General features: G+C 38.6%; 1 protein-coding gene across 6 annotated transcripts in view; it reads left to right on the top strand.

The window, feature by feature from the left end:
- The window catches only part of CDC42SE2 (CDC42 small effector 2), an 85,094-nt gene that overhangs the window by 47,646 nt on the left and 19,952 nt on the right, over nucleotides 1-17,496 (top strand). For 5 of the 6 annotated variants that reach the window (XM_010568721.1, XM_010568717.1, XM_010568720.1 and 2 more), the window contains one exon: nucleotides 4,567-4,886. In XM_010568721.1, coding sequence (XP_010567023.1) covers nucleotides 4,833-4,886 — 54 coding nt within the window. In that variant the 5' untranslated portion in view covers nucleotides 4,567-4,832. Of the gene's footprint in view, nucleotides 1-587; nucleotides 643-4,566; nucleotides 4,887-17,496 lie in introns of those variants that run through there. The other variant, XM_010568723.1, reaches the window with a different exon arrangement.

Raw genomic sequence — 17,496 nt, 5'->3', positions numbered from 1 at the left:
AGTACATCATGTCATGTCATGACATACCATGACATGGCATACTTAGTCATGACTTTGTGCGTGCTTCACTTTTTTTTTTCCTTCCCCGCCCTCCCCCCTTTCTCCTTAAATAGTAGTCTGAGCTTTAGAGCAAATCTAGTTAAATTCAGATGTTAACACCTGCAGTCATTTTCTTTCTTTTCCTGTGGTTTTATTTGCTTCAAGTAATTGTCAAAGAGTGTTGTTACCACACTTCCTGTTTGAAGCCATAGTGAACAGTATGCAGTCAAAGGATATAAAGGGTTCACCCTTAAAAGGAACTTTTTATAGATGTTTTTTAAGAACACCAGGCTGTTCTTAAGCTGTATAATTAATAAGTAGCTTTATTGTAATTGACCCTCCACAGCATGCAGCATATTCCTGTTTGGATCAGCTAAGGTAAGTGCTCTCTAACCTGCTTTTTGCCAGTAAGTGTGAAGAGCTTGGAGGGGAGATTGGTTTCTTTTTTTACCCTTCCTCCTTTCCTGCTCTGTTTATTTCCTACAGAAAAGCTAATACTGCTTTAATAAGAAAAATTGCTGATAATGTAAGAGAATGTGCTCCACCCCCACTATCCATTAATGCAGTGTTTGCAGTTACTGCCTTTATGACTGGTATTTAACAGTAAGTAGCAGTTTTGGGTTTTGCATTAGATCAGATACTGTGGAATAAACTTCAGAGTAATGAAAATTACCTTGCTGGTTTTCACTTTAAATTTTAAACATTGTATCCTTTTTAATATCTTCATTTCTTCATGCTACTTAAATTTTCTATAAATGGGATGAAATTGAAGTCATACATAAGGTATGAAATCCTTAAAATGTCACAAAGTTGTTCAGCATGATAGTCTGGTGTGTTCTTGCAATGTGAATCACACACTCTAAAGTAAGTTGCATTCAGAAGGTTTAAAAGGGAAAAAAACAAATAGGTGTTTCACCATTCATTACTCTGATTAACTTTCCGGTTCAGGCAGAATAAGCGCCTTGTCTTTTTGGCATGAGCTATATGGTGTTCTGCCACTCTGAGCACCATGAACTGTGTAAAGAGTGAAAATGAGGAGTGACAGAGCTGTCCTCTTGAACTATGTTCTTCAGCCTCTGTCCTCTTCATCTGGCAAATGCAGCAACACTTTCGAACAGTGCCATATTAAAAGCTTGAACCAATGACAAAGCAGACAACTAGCTGTGAAGTATTGCACATGTTTTGGGACCTCATTAATTGCGGCTAGGTTTGGGGTGCAGTCCAGGCTTTGCAGAAGCGCTTTCTCACCAGATTGCTAGTGGGCTGGTACGACATAATTACCTGACTGGTAGCTGTAGGTCAGTGTGGTGCTTTTTTCTTTCTTTCTTTCTAGCCGATAATTTGGAAAAGAACAGCAGAATTTTCCTGTTTCAACTTGTTCTTTAAACAAGCAACTAGTAGTGTAAGAGAAGTCCTAGTGTATTGCTGTTGACATCGCAGTGCCAATATGGCTTTTTGCCTTTGGTTTAATTGCTTTTTTTTCTTTCCGTTTTGGTGCGGCAGATTTATACCTGATCTTTTATGTTAACTTGGCCATTGTAAAAATCACTTGTTTAGCAGAGTGGGGGTGTAAAATTCCAGTGCTCTAACAAATACTGCTAAGCTTTTGTTTGCCTTTTAAGAGCTGCACCTACTGTCAGTTCTCTCCAGACTTAAAATTATGTCCTCCCACCTTTCTTTTTTTTTTTTAATTAAAATCAACAGATTGAAAACCTGCTTGATACTGCTTGCAGAACCATGAAATGAAAGGCAAATGTGGCACTGTACAGGCTATAGAAGATAAAATTAATTAAGAATGAACATGTCATCAGAGACTATTATTCCCGATCTCTAGCTTGGCTTTGTTGTTCAGCAGCTTTTGATTTAAGGGGGGGAAGTCAGTGTCAAAGAGAACTCTGTCCTGGAGGGCCGAAGTCCTGCGTGTTGAGAGGCTGGGTGGAGAAAATCTTCTACATCCTTGAGTATTTTGTAACCAGGAAGAGCCTTCTAGGCTCACAGGAGTTTGCACAAGCCCTTCGGGTTTGTTCCCAGGGCTTCAGCTCAACACGGCACTTAAGGCTGCAGCGAGCTGGAGGAGCGTGCCAGCTATCAGCAAACGAGGAGACGGATCGACAGAGGAATCTCCCTGCCCTTTCCATGTGCGTCTGTCTTCTGTACACGGGTGTAACAGCAGGATGGAAGTTAACCCTCTGTGAGAACAAGAATTTAATATGTTAAATCTGGACTTTATCAAACAGAGATTGTGAGGGAGCAATAATACGAGTGTCAGAACTTCAGGAGCTGCAAATCAGAATATTGGGATACTTGCGCAGCAAGAGAAGCCCACTGCAATGTATCCATTTATAGCTCTGGCAGGTTACGATATATTAGACTTCAAAATGCTCTAACTTTGAGTACTTGCTTTCTCAGTTTCTCATAATCTGAGCAGCTAGCATCGGGGGACTATTGCTGCGTTTCAGAACAACTTGGAGCCCATCTTCTCAGAAGTAAAACCACCAAGTTTTACAGAGAGTTAAGCTGTGCAGCTACTGGACTAAAATTGCCAATTGTTACAGGCTTAACAGGAGTTAACCATGTTTTATTTCTAATTTTGTTACATATTGAATCAGACTTAGAAAAGAATTGTGTAGCATGCAAATTCTGAGACTGTAGAGAACAGTATTTTCTTACCAAGCTTTTCTATGTTAGTCCAGCTCTTGTGATCTAAAGTTCATCAAACTTTCAGTAGCCAGAAGAATTAAGAAAATTATGTGAAGCTACCCAATTATGAAGTGAGAACTTCCTTAGAGACTTTTAAAGTTATTTTCATGTTTGAATTTCACACTGTTTGTTGATAATACCCATGTTTTATTGCAGCTTATTGACACATACATAGGATTTGGATGATCATCTTTGAGGTAGAAAAAAAATCTTCTTTTAAGTAGTTAAAATATGTCATATTGGCACTGTACTAAGACCGTTTTTCTGAAGTGTCTGACAAAAGAAAGCTTGTGTAGAAGAATTTTTGGAGTTTTCTTTCGTTTTTTTCTTATCCTCAAGGTGTTCTGTTTAATGAAATTGCTTTGCTCTATATGGTGTTAGTGATAGGAGAAGATAGCAAAGCATTCCCCCCACCCCCCTTCCTACTCTGATCTTTAGGCAAGAAATGCCACAAAAAGGCATATAGACTTGATTTAAACACTACTAGTAGCTTTTTCAAAGCTGGAAGAGACAAGTACTTTTACTGGGGTTTTGCTGTTTAGATGGTGTTACTTCAGCATGCATTTATTTCTTGAAGAGCCTCTGTTAGTCCCTTAAAAGGTAGGGAGTGGGACAGCTTCCCAGAGGGTTTGGACTTAGTACAGGGAAGGTGCTACTGTATTTCTTTATGTTGTGTGTTGTAGCCAACAGTGCTGGAAAGTACCTGGCTAGTAGTGGCTGCACAGTACAGTAACTTGGCATGTGTGTAGTAAATGAGGGACCTCACTGTTTATGTGCTTAGCATGTAGAGAACTGATGAAAGCAGCAACTAAGTGGGACTGCTCTGCCACAGAATGTGTGTGTATGGACATATACATGTGTAGCTTATGTATCCCATGGAGTCTCCAAACCACTTCATACTGTGAGGAATTGCATAACATGATGATGAATAGTTATGCACACATTTCTATGAATGAAGATGCAGTCGTGTATAGAATTATTAAGGTGTATGCATGTAAAAACTTCTGAATACTCATTATCTCGCTTTCTCTGCAAGCAGAGTATGTGATAGATAGCAAGATAAATGGCCAGAGTGAAATCTCACAAGAATTTTTATTGCACTCTTATTGAAAGAAACCGGGTTAGAGATTAACCAATAAACGTTATTTTAGCAAAGGAATGGTTGGAATCTGGAGCCTCAGTTGTTCCACATGAGGAATTCTAGAGGTTTAAGGAAACAGTTTCAAACTCTACAAATAATCTCCTATTTTGAAGCCAACTGTACATGAAGCAGGAGGGTAGAGAGAGCAGGAGAAAAATACCTTGAGCTGACCAAGTCCAGCCATTTTGCAAATTTTCCATATACAGAAATTTACCTATTTGTTTCCTCAAAAGCATGCCTTTGCTTGACAGCTATGCAACGGAGTTGGTGTTAAATACTATTTAAACCTCGTGCTGTGAATGGACTGTGTAACTTTTCCATTGAGAAATATGAAGTGTCAATAGGCACAATTTCCTAGGAAGTTTAAAGCGGTGTGTGTGCAATTTTCACTTTCTAAAATGACATTTGAAAGTTTGAAACAGATCAAATGGAGATGACTGCTAAAAGATTGGACACCAGTTCTTGATATCACTTTATCTAGCCAAAGCTGGAATGTAAGCCTCATGGATTTTTGGTATATGCCATTTTTGGTAGTCACCTTAGAAATAAGCATGTAACTTGTTTCCTAGTGTCTCTTCAGTCTGTGGTTCAAGATATTACCAAGAAATCACTGGTGTGGGTGGTTGTCTGGGAGCATGAGATTCTGTATATTCTTTCTTTTTGATGTAATGTACTTTTGTTTTCAGGTTCACGCAGCGCTAGGGACCAAAGAAGCATACATAACATTTTCTGTGGTGCTGGGACCAGCCTTCTGAAAGAAGACTCTAAAATAACTTTTTGCCTTCAAGTTGTTTGTCCTGGGACTGACGTGTCTTTGGAGAAGAGCTCAACAGAGAAAAGATTTTAGCATTGGAACCATTATAAACCTATTTAAAGAACTGGCTACCTGGAGACAGATTTACAAAGGTTGAGTCCTGCTTTTCATCTGTGTTCCCACTTCAGACTGTAAACAATGAGTGAGTTTTGGTTGTGTTTCAACTGCTGTATTGCAGAACAGCCTCAGCCTGTAAGTATGAATATTGACACTGCTTTGGTTTTGTATAATTAACTACATCATCCACATTCTCAGGTTTTCTTAGGGCTTTTTAAACTAGTGCTGTTTGGCCAAGCTCAGTGAGAACTAAGGAATTAATTAACATCCTGGCTTAGTGGGGACAAAAAAATGTCTGTTCTAGGCTGTTGTCACACAGATATTTTCCTGTCCTTAAGATCAAATCTATCCAAAGTCTTTGGAAAGAGCCTTTATTTGTTTGAATTGCAGAAGAGGTGAAAGGAAGGGAAGGGTGAGGAGGACCTAAACTATCATTCTAAAATAAGTAATTTTTGAGTAGAGATCTTTAAATGTCCTGAATTCTGTATGGTGTAAGGCCTGCCTTCAGATATGGCTGGACAATGATGAAGGAAGGAAATTACTCTGTTAAAAAGTCCAGAGTGAAATCCAGTCCTCCTCCACCTTAATGTAATTAAGGATTTCAGCCTTAATTGTTTTGTTAAATTTTAGATGAAATCTTAGGAGAGTGAAGGGATGCACTCATACCATAAATACTTTTTTTTTTTTTAAAGAGAATTTGGAATGGCTATTGTGTGAAAAAGTACATAGCAAACAGCTGGATGAAAGAACATTTCAAAGCATACGTAAGGAAGACAGAAAGTACAGAAATATTCTTGGGTTTCATACACTCTAAGTACTTTTAGAGTGTGTTCCGGAGTCCAGTGCTGTTGGGAGAAAGTCTGCCTGCATGAAGGTGGACTTAACCAGGAACATGGTTAGCACTGTGAGAAAAATCATTGTGTGGTATGGCATCCAGATCAAGCTAAATGAATGTATAGAAAGAACGGTCATCTTGCAAATACATGGAAAAAAGCCCAGTTACTACTAATGCATATGCTGGAATTACAGTGACTGAGAGAATCCCAGAGTTAATAGAGCAAACTCACATTAATGTGCTCACTTGATAATATTTGGCTTTAAGGAAGCCAAATTAAAAAACCAATAAATCTAATGTTAGGCATTGCCATTGCACAAAGCCTGAATGCCAGACTGATTCTTGGGTAACAACGCAAATATTAAAAGTGTGAGCGTTAATATTGCGAACAAATGAATGCAACTTTTATCTCACTCTTAGTTAAGTAGATTTGTGGGACATGAACTCTGAGATACCATCATGAGAAGCTGCAATCCTCTCCTGTTGCTTGAATACCATGCGGTCCTTTAAAATGCTAGCTGTGTCCATATATAGCCAAAGTTACGTGCCTAGTTTCTAGAACATGTATTTCAATTAAAAGTAAGATATGACTGTTAAAAATCTTAGAGACAGAAAATGGCATATTCTGTTTGTTTACAAGAATCCTGAGGCTCAGTCCTTATAAAATCTTGACTCAAGCTTTATGATACAGTTAAGTTATTGCCAAGAAATACATGGTATGTTAATACAGCATGTAGTGATCTGTGGGTCATAACTCATGGAAAGGGTAGAAAATGTACTTCAAAAGTGGAGATAAGGGAAACAACCCATTTTTGTATGTTTCTCCTGATCTGGTGGTGTGCATTTGGTTAGAAAATTAAAACCATCCTTATGTTTAAGATATAAGTAGCATGTTGCTAAGCATTGACCTAATTCCTCAAATCTGCCTTTTAAATATTGTGGGAGCCTTGCTTATTATGAAATGCCAAAATTCTTCAGCATGCATCTCAGAAAAAAGAGTTGTGGGCCCTCCTTGGCATGTTTGACAATAGGCACTTAGTTGCTCTTCCCCTGCAGTTACTCTGCTCATTTTGCTGTGTTGTGTTGTACAGCTGTTGTTCTGCTATGCACTGTTGCAGTAAGTGGAGTATTTAATCAGGTAAATGTACATCTGAGTAAGTACAAGAATGTTTTTCCTCTGACAGGTAGCAAAGCATGTACTGTCAGTGTGAGCAAACTGATAAACCAGACAAGTGGTAAGGAAGCAGTTTTGCCCTGTCTCTGCAGGTGTTGTGTGATTGCATGTTTGGGAGACTTACATGCTGAAAAACATGCTAGTTTTTAGCCCCAAAATACTGGTACTTATTGCCCTGTTGTAGCAAAAGATAGGTGAAACATGCAAACTTGCGTAAAAGCTACTTGGCTGTCCCCTACCGTGCATTCAGTCTGTCACTTTAGTCCACTTTCTCAGGAGAAATGCCTCATCTGCCGAGTTTCATCTCTTTCATGTGCCTTCTTTCATATTACCTCCTGCATCTCAACTTCTTCATGGCCTGACTAACAGTGTCCCAGCTATGACTATCATGTTCAGCCATTACATATTCAGTGTGCTCCTTCTGTGGAAGGACTAAGGTGGTCTTGTAGCAACAATAACAACCACCAGCCTCTTGGAATAAAGACCTTGAAAGCAGGAAGTTACTTAATTTGCTACTTGTTTTGATCAATGCTTAAAATGTTCCTTTTCTTTTTAAACTTACATTCTCTGAAACATGATTTTTTTCCTCATTATCTTTGCCAGGTGCTGATATCTGGGACACCTTTAATGTCATGGGTAGTGACATAAATTTTAAGCCTCTTCAGTAGAGAAGAAAATCCTGGAACTTTTAGTAATTGCATGTTTCTGTGATATTTATAGCTTCCTTTGAGCTAAGGAGTTTTCCTCCTCTCTTGAAATCCAGGATGCAGGAACTGTCTCTGTAGCTTTCTTCAGGCAAAATTCTAGCATATTATAATGGGAATCTTCAGTACAGCATCTCTATTCTTTACAGCTATAGTGCACTTAAAATGAAAAATGCGCTGATTGAGTCCTTTCAGTCAATTTTATAGAAGACTATTATTCAGACTGTACACAAAGGCATTTTCTAGGTTATTGCCAATACTCTGTATGCCTTCCAGACTTGCATACTGATGCGTTCCAGTGTATTTTCATGGTTTGAACCATGTCTTTTTAGATAAGATTTGCAAACCTTATGGCAATAGGAACACATTACTTAGCTTATTTCACTGCCATTGCTTTGCTGATAGCATACCCCAAAGCAGAACAGTAACAATGTTGCCGTTATATATTAGTAGACTTTAAAAGGTTCCTTAATTAAAAGACAATATTCAAGTTTTACCATCATCTTTTATTGAAATGTATCACAGCACAGCTTTTTGTCTTTTGTCAGTGCTAAATGGATGCACTGTGTTGCCGCAAAATAAAACACAGGCTTCTTGGAAAGCAGTGTTCTACTCTCTCTCCTAATGCTACTTTGGTTGCTAAATATTTCACTTGGTGTTCCCAAGACTGCAGTACTCACAATAAGATCATGGAAGGGGCATGTTTGAACATGGGTCTCTATCCTTTTCTGAAATAAGATGATAAATGAAGAAAATGAGTATGCAAAGAAACAAAACTAAATAATGATACAGTTGAAGGAAGCATGTTTCTGATGGTGGCTTAGGTCTTACTTCGTAATAGCCTGGGGTCTTTACCACAGTAGAATGCAAACAAAAGCCAAGGGAAAGTGTTCTCATATCAGCTTCTAGTTTTCTCTTGTCAGATTTGGATTGATAGTATATCTTAGCACAATGAAGTCTTCAGACAACTAGTTGCTTTCATATCTGTTTTCATGATACCAAGGAGGTGATACTAATCTCTTAATAACTATGTTCAGGTTTTCTTGGTTGTTTAAATAGCCTGAATTCAATCTCTTATGATCTGACCCAAACCTTTTTTGTTTTGACAAGAGTAGCACTTTCTGTGACTGCACCAGGTTTCTTACACCTCCCACTGATAGCCTTTATAGGTTCTTTAACCTGATCTTGCACTTCCCAGTGACAAGAGGAGTCTTTCTTCCCATGCGTTCTGTGTGCTATCATCCCATCCACTGCTACGTTTCAGTAAACTCTGCCAAATCCCCACTACCAGATGCACTGCTTGGTAACAGAAGTTTAGAGAGCCTTTTATCTTGCAGGTTTTCAGAGAACATGTCTGTGGTTTCTTTCTTAGGCTGAGCTGTCCGCCTACACCAGGAATCTGTTCTTTTCCTCCACTTTTTTTTTTTCATGTTTTGTCCATTTTTAACTTGCAAAGTTAATTTTTGGTCTGAGAAGCCTTTGGTCGTGATCTGGTGCACTCCCACCTGGTTTTGGCTACTGCCCAGTACAGCTGACCCCTTCGGTTTCCCTTGACCTTGCAGTAAAATTACTGCTCTGCTATAAAAGAATAAAAGTGCTGTCCTCCTTCTTGCACCAAGCTTTGTTCTCTAGTTAATTAGTTTCTGTTTTGTTGCTTGTCTCTTGTTTAGATTACTTCCATTTTGTATTTTGTCAAAGGGCTATTATGGTTTTGCTGCATGCTATGCCATAAATGTTTGAAGTGGTTTAGAAAGTGAAGTTTCCTTCGTGTCTTTTTGCATGTATGAAAGAGGACTGACAGATCTGTATTTATAGTGGGGAGCCCCATCTTAAATTACAGGCAGAAAAAGCCCTGCACATATTGCTCTATGTATCAACTGAACTGAACGCTGAGTGCTACAGAAGGCATAAATGATCTTGACTCTGGTTACTTAAGGAAATTAACCACTGGTGGATATTGTCAGCTCTAGGGTTTTTTTCTGGCAAGGATACATCTACCACTGCAGCTCTTAAAAACTGGAACACAGTAATGATAATGAAGCATTCAGTATGCATGACAAATGCAGAATAAATCACCCTCGGTAGGCAAATCAGGTGTTTGCTACTGAAAAAGTACTGGGCCAGGCTCCCTGTTCAATACAGCAGTGCTGTGCAAGCGCAGGTTCTGGCTCAAAATGACTAAAACTCAGGCTCTCTTACTCATTAAATTTGATCAGCCTACCACATTCAGTAAGGCTATGAAAGACTCAAGACGACTCTAGAGAGCCCTCAGATTTCAGAGGTGTCATACTGAGTTACATATTGAGCTGCCTGTTCAGATGTTTCAAATTCCTTCTTTTTCCTGTTCAGTGCTGTTGTAGAAGTAGCCTGAGGGAACACCTTATCAAAGGGGGCAGAGTTAAATAAGCAGCAAAATGCTTGTCTTTTATTTCTCAAACCTGATCTCTTTGTGCTGCTTTCAGCCTAATAAAGCTGCTTTAGATTTTTCTTTTATCTTTAAATTAGCCTCCACACATCTTAAAATATCTGTTCTGATGTTCAAGTATTAAAGCATTTACAAAGAAAGCAAAAAAGGATGTATTTTGTGTTTATGTATAAATACCTGAATGAAAATTAACTGAATATTTTGTGATCCTTTATTATGGCTGTGAAATTTTTAGGAGCTCTTAGCTCTGTTGGTGCTATGTATTTAATATAACACTAGTTGATGGGATGGAAAACGGCTCTTTGGGGAGGTGGAAACAAGAATTATGCCATCTTTCTGTTGATGAGAATGTGTCTTGCCATTATCAACATATTTGAAGAAGGACATCATGTGCTTTTAACATCTACAGGCTCTACAGAGGTCAGGCTTTCTGCTTAAACATGGGGAGGAAGTAGATTGTACTCTTTGTTGATCTGGAAATCAGTGTTAGAGCCCTTGAATTGCTTGTTTCTTTTAAATCTCCAAATTTTACAGTGAGAAGACATCTTCAAGAGCAAAACCCAGTATGAGTCACTGACAAAAGGAGCTACCACAAGAAATGGTTGATACTGCCTGGCAAAAGTTGACAGTTTTGCAGCCACCCATGGAGACTGTGCTGAAGCATTTCTGAAATTAACAAATCCAATGTAATTTTTGTCATGTTTTTTTAATGCAAGTTGAAGCTGCAAAGCCCAGATATTTTTGGTGTGCCTTAATTTTAATGCTTGGCAGTTCAGCTATTTTTTCCCCTGTTCTGCTTTTCATGTCAGAGCAGGGGAGATGGGCAAGCATGTAGGTTTAGGGGCATTTCTACTTGCCAACAGCTAGAGGCAGAGGTTAACTTGGACATAGTATGAGAGATGTGCACTTTCACTGACTGTAGGGAAGTATGCTTTGTGTTAGTGAGTAGAGAATTCAGTTGCCCTGAAGCTAAGTGTTCAACCTTTTACCTTTAACTGGTTTTGATATGAAAGGGACTATTGAGAGTAGAAGCTTCCTCTGCTGCTATCTTGCTGTATTTTTATTGTAACTTTTCTGTAATGGATCTGAGATACTCTGTTGGAAAGAATTCTGAAGACCAATATGCAACTCTCAAAATACCCATTTTTAAATGGCTATTTTAATGATCTCTGCCTGCACTTACATTTTTACTTCCCAACAATAACTTTTCACAACGATGGAAATTTTCCTTTCTCGGACTGTTCCTCAAACCTTTGCTTCTGCAGTTCCTGTCATGACTCTTACTTATGCGTGAAACATGCATGATATCAAAGTTCCTGTTGAATTATAGCTATTCTTCATGTATTCTCAGAGATCCTGAAGTTATAAGGTACCCATTAAGCCATAGACTTTAATAAGTTATCACTTGCAATGATTTTCTCACTTTCATCTTCAGAGTGGCTTAGCTGATCACTCTAAAATGCTGACTTTTGTAACTCTGGGTTAATATCCTGCCACGGAGTGAGGAGAATAGAGGAGTTGTGGTTGGGCACAAAAACTGAAGCTGTAAACCGCACTCTGATGCAGATTCAGGGAAGTAATGCCTTTCTGAACCCATTGGTTTTATTTTTGTTTTTTCAAATAATTTCAGAGGGTTTTTTAGTTAGTTGGGTGTACCCTCAGGAGGGCTGTAGCTGAGAAAAGACATCATCTCTCTTTGTGTTTTTTCCCTCAAACAAATGTGTGACACTAAGCAATCTGTTGACATGTCATGCTCAGGGAGTGACCTGACATCAAAAGGGAGAGGCTCATGTGGAATTTTTTGAATAGTTTTAACCTATATTATCTCTCTTCTTGCAATTGTAAACTCAGCTCATTCAGTGCCAGAAAATAGTGTGAGTTTATAATATGCTGTCTTCAGCAGGCATAAGGTCTTTCATAATTGTTTGTTTCTCTTGCTTGTGGTATGATATTTTTCAGTGTGAATGTAACTACCTTTTGTGTTCTGCTTGATGGTTTATCCTAAAGGACTACCTAGCTCATAGTTTGTATGTTTTGGTACTGGCATGCTCTCAAACCAGAGTATTTTAATTTTGCCTTATCTTTGGTAGGCCTGCATTATGGTTTAGGTGTTTGTAACCTGCACAAGATGGTTTCAGTTGGTATGTGGCTGCCTTATGTCCAGAGACTGAGAAATAAACTGGGACCAAGTTGTGATTTTTCTTCTAAGTTTGCCCAGACCAGCACTTATTTGCTGGCATAGCATGGCACTTCATGCTCTACTGCTCTAGCATGGTAGTGTTGGCCAGCTGGAGCTCTCCAGATCTGGAGCAGAGGTGCAGAGCCCCTCACATCACCACGCACAGTGGGAAATACTCTTTCTTATTGCAGGCTGCCTTACCTCTGGTTTATGTCCATCTCTCTGGGGGACAGCACAGAGCTTTGTAGTCTCACTTTGTTAAAAGAACTTGTGACCTTTTAAATTCTTCTTATTTAAAAACCAAAAACATTTCTGATGGGCAGGGACTGTGATGACAGCTGAGCGCAGGTGAACATTATGGAAATTTGTGGCAGTCTCTTATTCTGGCATCAGACTGCTTTAAGCACAGGTTGAAGTCTTGCCTCCACTGAAATTCCCAAGTTATGCCACTGACTTTGAGTTCAGTTTTCTTGCAGCTCAGGCCTGATTCATTTGTGAGGTCAGCATTGCTCTTCTTGTTTTACAGCTGGAAGATGCCAGGCAGGTAACTTGGGGAGCTGTATGGTAGTCCATTGGTGGCTTCAGAGCCTCTGACCTTAAATGAGGAAAGAACAGAAAAATTGTTTGGGGCATATAGGATGATGTGGTGAGTAGAGAAAAATGAATAGGATTCAAATAAAATGGAGGAAGACACTTGAACAGGATTGGTGAATAGATGTTATTGGGGATTACGCCAGAATGATAGAATTTTAGAGGTGATGTCACATCAGTGTTTTCAAAAAGACAGTTGCATAAACTGTAGTTATTAATCCTTAGCTCATTATGTATATTTGCATAAAATTTGCCTTTTGGAGTGCTTTATCAGTTTTGTGAACTGAAAAGCTGATGCTATCAGGAGTTAAATTATCTAAAGAAAGAACACTTGGCTATGTTCAACTGGGAACTAAAGTTGTTTGTCAAGGGAGTATATTATTTATGAAATGAAATTACTCTTATGACTCATCAAGTTCCTTTAAACCTAGGGGGCTTCCAAGCCAAGTCTACTTCAGGTAGTTTTCTTGAAACGCTTGAGTAAAATTAATATAGGACAACATGTTACTTAACTCTGTTTGGAACAAATGTTACTTCAAATACAGCTTGCCCTACTCAAGTTACTTAAAAACCATTTAGTTCCTAGGCTCTAGGATGATGGTTAAATACTAGGTTACTGTTAAAAAGGGGTCAATAAATCCTGCTAGGCACATATTCCAAACAAATCTGCTAGGATATGCGAATGCACACACATACACAAGTGTGTGCATGTATGTAACATACTGGATTGCTCGTGTTTCTGGTAGTGGCTTGGTGTTGCTGAACTTGTAAAGAGAAAAAAGAAATGCCAATGCAAGAGTAGGTGTGCTGATCTACAGAATAGCAGGCAAAAGAGCCTACAGGGCCTTTTATTCTCCATGGAAAAATATCAAATGCGTATTTTCTTGTATTAACATCAGAATTAAGCATTGAAAATGAAATGTCTCTTCAAATTGTAATGCAAAGAAAGGAAGATTTGGGAGAGGAAGGAAAATAACTGCAATGTGTGTAGTTCAGAGAAAAAAGAAACAGACTGGTATGTGAGAGAGAAGAATGGGGCTACTTAAAAGCAATAATTAAAAACTATTTTAAAACCTGTCAAAGATTTCTAAGCCCAATATGCTATGTGGATATTACCTTTTCTGTAAGCTAACCATGAAGACAGGGCAAATCTGTAAAACACTGTGCAACCAATGCTAGGCTGCTACCAGTAGTATGAGGGAGAAAAGGTGATTAAAGTGGTCATGGTGAAAGCAGTATAGATTATCTGACTGCTGGAAGACTAGAAAGGATGTAATCAAGGATCGTATGGCCCTACCCTTAAAGAAATAAAATACATGCACATATCTCAGGTCAGTGAGATTTAGCTGCTCTTTTTAATTCAGGAATAAAATGCCAACATTTCTGTTATAAAAGGAGAGTAATGTTTCTACACAGAGAAGATAATCAAGACGAAACTTACACATTTTAATACATACACACCTAGATTAAAATCTGGCAAGAAACTGACTGATAGATGGTGTGTGAAGATAGATGTGTGTTAGCTGATTTAGTGGTTAAAGAACTGAAGGTTATGGGGTTTTCTGCAGGCTGCAAGACTTCGTGTTTTCCGACACAGCAAAGGCATACAAACTGTAGTTCCTGGTTTCTCTGATTTGTGAAGTATGTTTTGGATGGTGGTTTGGATTTTGGTGTTTGGGGGGTGGGGGGAGGTGGGTGGGGGGGGGGTTTGTGTGTATAGGGAATAATCTGCTGAATTACAGCAAAAACCAACTGCCAGAGCATTTTTCTCAGTGCTTGCTTGGGATCCTGCTAACTGTGCTGAGATCCTCTGAGAAAAGGCACTACCAAATAATAAAAAAATACAAAACTCTTGAATGTTTAGTAGTATGTTTTTATGGGGCATGTGTGTAAGCATCATGATTTTTTTTGAAGGCAGCACAGCTTAAACGTTAAGGCAAAAATTTATTCTAGCTAGACGTTAAAACAAACGAGGTTAATTATAGATTACATATATATTATTTTTTCAGACTTAACTACTTACTTGGTGTTCATTGTAAACAGCTTTTCTATATCTAAAGAGATTATAATACAAGAGTAGTTTCTGAAGTGCGCAAGACTCCTGTGAAATAACTACTTTGTAACATCTGCCACAATATTTTACAAATGTGAGGGCATCTTGATCATCCTTTGAAGACTGTAAAATTAGTCTCCTTGTATGCTGCTGGTAGGATGCTTCATGTCACCAAAATGACATTCTGCAATACCTTTGTCTCTTGCTCACTGTCTCAGAACTTGATACCAGTGTAAATACTAATTTCTGTTTAATCAGAGTAAACAGAAGAGCTTACATCAGTGTGGTCTGTATCTACTTTATATAACAGGAAAAGTGATCAGGTACTGCATGGTACCTTACATTACATAATCACTTCTGTAATTTAGTGTTCCAGAATTAGTCAGCTCACATTATTACCCAGTGAAAAGGAAAGAAAAATGATAAAGGAAATAAAAGGATTTTATCTGGTTTTCATTTCCTTGTATTTTACATCTAAAAAGGCAGACAAAACTTTCCCTTTGAAACATGCTCTAAAATACAACTTGAAAACTTGTTTTACCATATAGTTGTTTGTTGGTCAATAAAACATACATTAAGTGATCGACTCTTACAAGGAACCACTTTTGAAAATAAGTAAAACTTCCAGTTTCCAGATCTGCAAACGCACTGTGGGTTCAGAGAGTCAGGCTGAATCTTTTTCCCACACTGGTACACCTAATTTTCTGCAAGTAATTCCTTTGCTTCAGCTCACTGGAATTTAGTAAATAATTTGGTCGTGCCCAAGAAGGAATAAAATTCAGCTTAGGCTCTTAGCAATGTTGGCTCTGCAGGCATTGCAGGAGTATCACTGATGATTTATTTTTTATGACCAAACATAGCAGACACTTATGTTTGCAATGCATAAGACAAGAAAAGCTACGGGATGCACTAACTATGGTATGGTTCATGCTGTTACTGTTCCCCAGATAAAAAGCTACACCTAAGTTTTAGACTGTGTTTTATCCAAGTTTACATGTTTTAGTTTCTTTAAAAAAAATGAACTGTAACTATACAATCTCAGAACACAGAAGAGTAATCTGAAAATGAAGCCTGCAGGGAAACAACTGGGAAGGGCAGAAAGGTTTGGGGTTCTCAATTTTTTCCTTAGTGATCCCAAAGAGGGAATGTCGAGTGTCTTGATAATGCATGCATCTTTCTGCTTTCTGACTTGTTTTTAGCTTTGCAGCTGGAACACAAAACCCCTCTGTGCTGTTATTAATGGAGAAATTTGTTTGCCCTTGCGTTTTAAAGAATATTAGATTCATAAAGTGTACTTAAAATATATTTGCATTTTCAGTATAGTATGTTAAAATTACCACTTTAAAGCTTTAAGAGATTATGTTTAAAATTGTCTAGAATGATGTTATAGAGAGAACTAGGGTCACTTCTGAAGCTATAATGTTTGGCTCTGCATAGAAGCAGCTGGAGCATAAATGATGTAGACATTGTTTTTATGAACAAAAGCTTTTTAAGCTTCTGAAGAGCTATAGCAATTCCTTTTTTTCAGGAGGGACTTATTAATGTAACTGCTGCAGATGATTTAGGACAAAGAAAGGTGAGGGAATAGCCACAAGCTTAAAGTGGCAGGATTTTGTAATACTACTCTATGTCTTCTAGCTATGCAACCTTTGGGTTCCTTTATCAAGGCAACTCGTAAATCAGTTTTTCTTTCCAGTAAGAAGAAGAACCCACAGTGTTTGGGTAGGATTCCTGCCTGGATGGCTGTCAAATGACAAAGCTGACTGATACCTTTAGGGGACCAGGACAGAAGTTGAAGTTACTGTATGGAGAAGAGCAAGGAGCAGAGGCAGGGAGGGCTCCTGAGAAGTGAGTAGTATGCAGTGGGCTGTAAATGCCAGTAAGCTGAAAGGATGAAATTTGTCTGGCTGTCCGTGCCTGTGCTTGTGTTTGCTCCAGCAGGCAGTGAAGAAAGGGATGTGGAGCAAACACCAGAGGGGACAGCAGGACCACCACAGCCTTCTGATTTTCAAAAATATTTCTAATGTGCTATTTCCGGACATCTGAAGTGAAAGGTTAAAGAGGCTCTGAGAAGCTCTCTGTAGAGTAGCTATAAAGTGACAACTGGTGTTTTACCAATTCCACAATAAACAACTCAGATTTTGCCTATTAAAAGTGAGACCTTTCATGTTGATGCATCTCTTCTTGTCCTGAATTATTTTGATGTAGTATGTAGCTCTCCATAGTGTAAAACTTTGAAGCTATGGAGAAGCACATAGGTGGCAATGTCTGTTCAGGACAGCAGTTGTAGGCGGCTACTTTAATGCCTGTGTCCATGGATCTTCACAGCACTTCAGGGAAACTCAGTGAAATGGCAAAGTGAGGTTGAGGCATAGAAACCGTGCAGGAATTCTGGCAAGAAAATTAACTTCTTGCAAATTCTGTGCTTTGATCATGGAAGCATGTTTCTGGGTGGTGTAGCTTGATGACACCGTGGCATAGGAAACTCTAAAATAATCTGGTATGATCAAAATTTGGTAGTTGTCATGCTGATGAGCCAGCTGTTCAAAAATAACAGTTTGTTTTATTGGTATAGCTGCCAGTGTCCACTGGCGACCTGTGTATTGGTAAAGGGTACCTGACACTCAGGCTATGAAACAGGGTGGTGGTGGTAGTGTTAGTGTTGTAGCTTAGTTGATGGGGGTTTTGTTTAATTTAAGAACAATAGATATCTTCCTACCAACAATAACTATTCAATTCTGTGTTCATAGCTCTAGTTGTTGGGAAGATGTGAGTTGTGTACCT

Source organism: Haliaeetus leucocephalus, unplaced genomic scaffold (genome assembly GCF_000737465.1).
Source record: "Haliaeetus leucocephalus isolate CR32 unplaced genomic scaffold, Haliaeetus_leucocephalus-4.0 Scaffold251, whole genome shotgun sequence".
NCBI classification, from domain to species: Eukaryota; Metazoa; Chordata; class Aves; order Accipitriformes; family Accipitridae; genus Haliaeetus; species Haliaeetus leucocephalus.
This window is presented reverse-complemented; position numbering and strand designations above follow the sequence as displayed.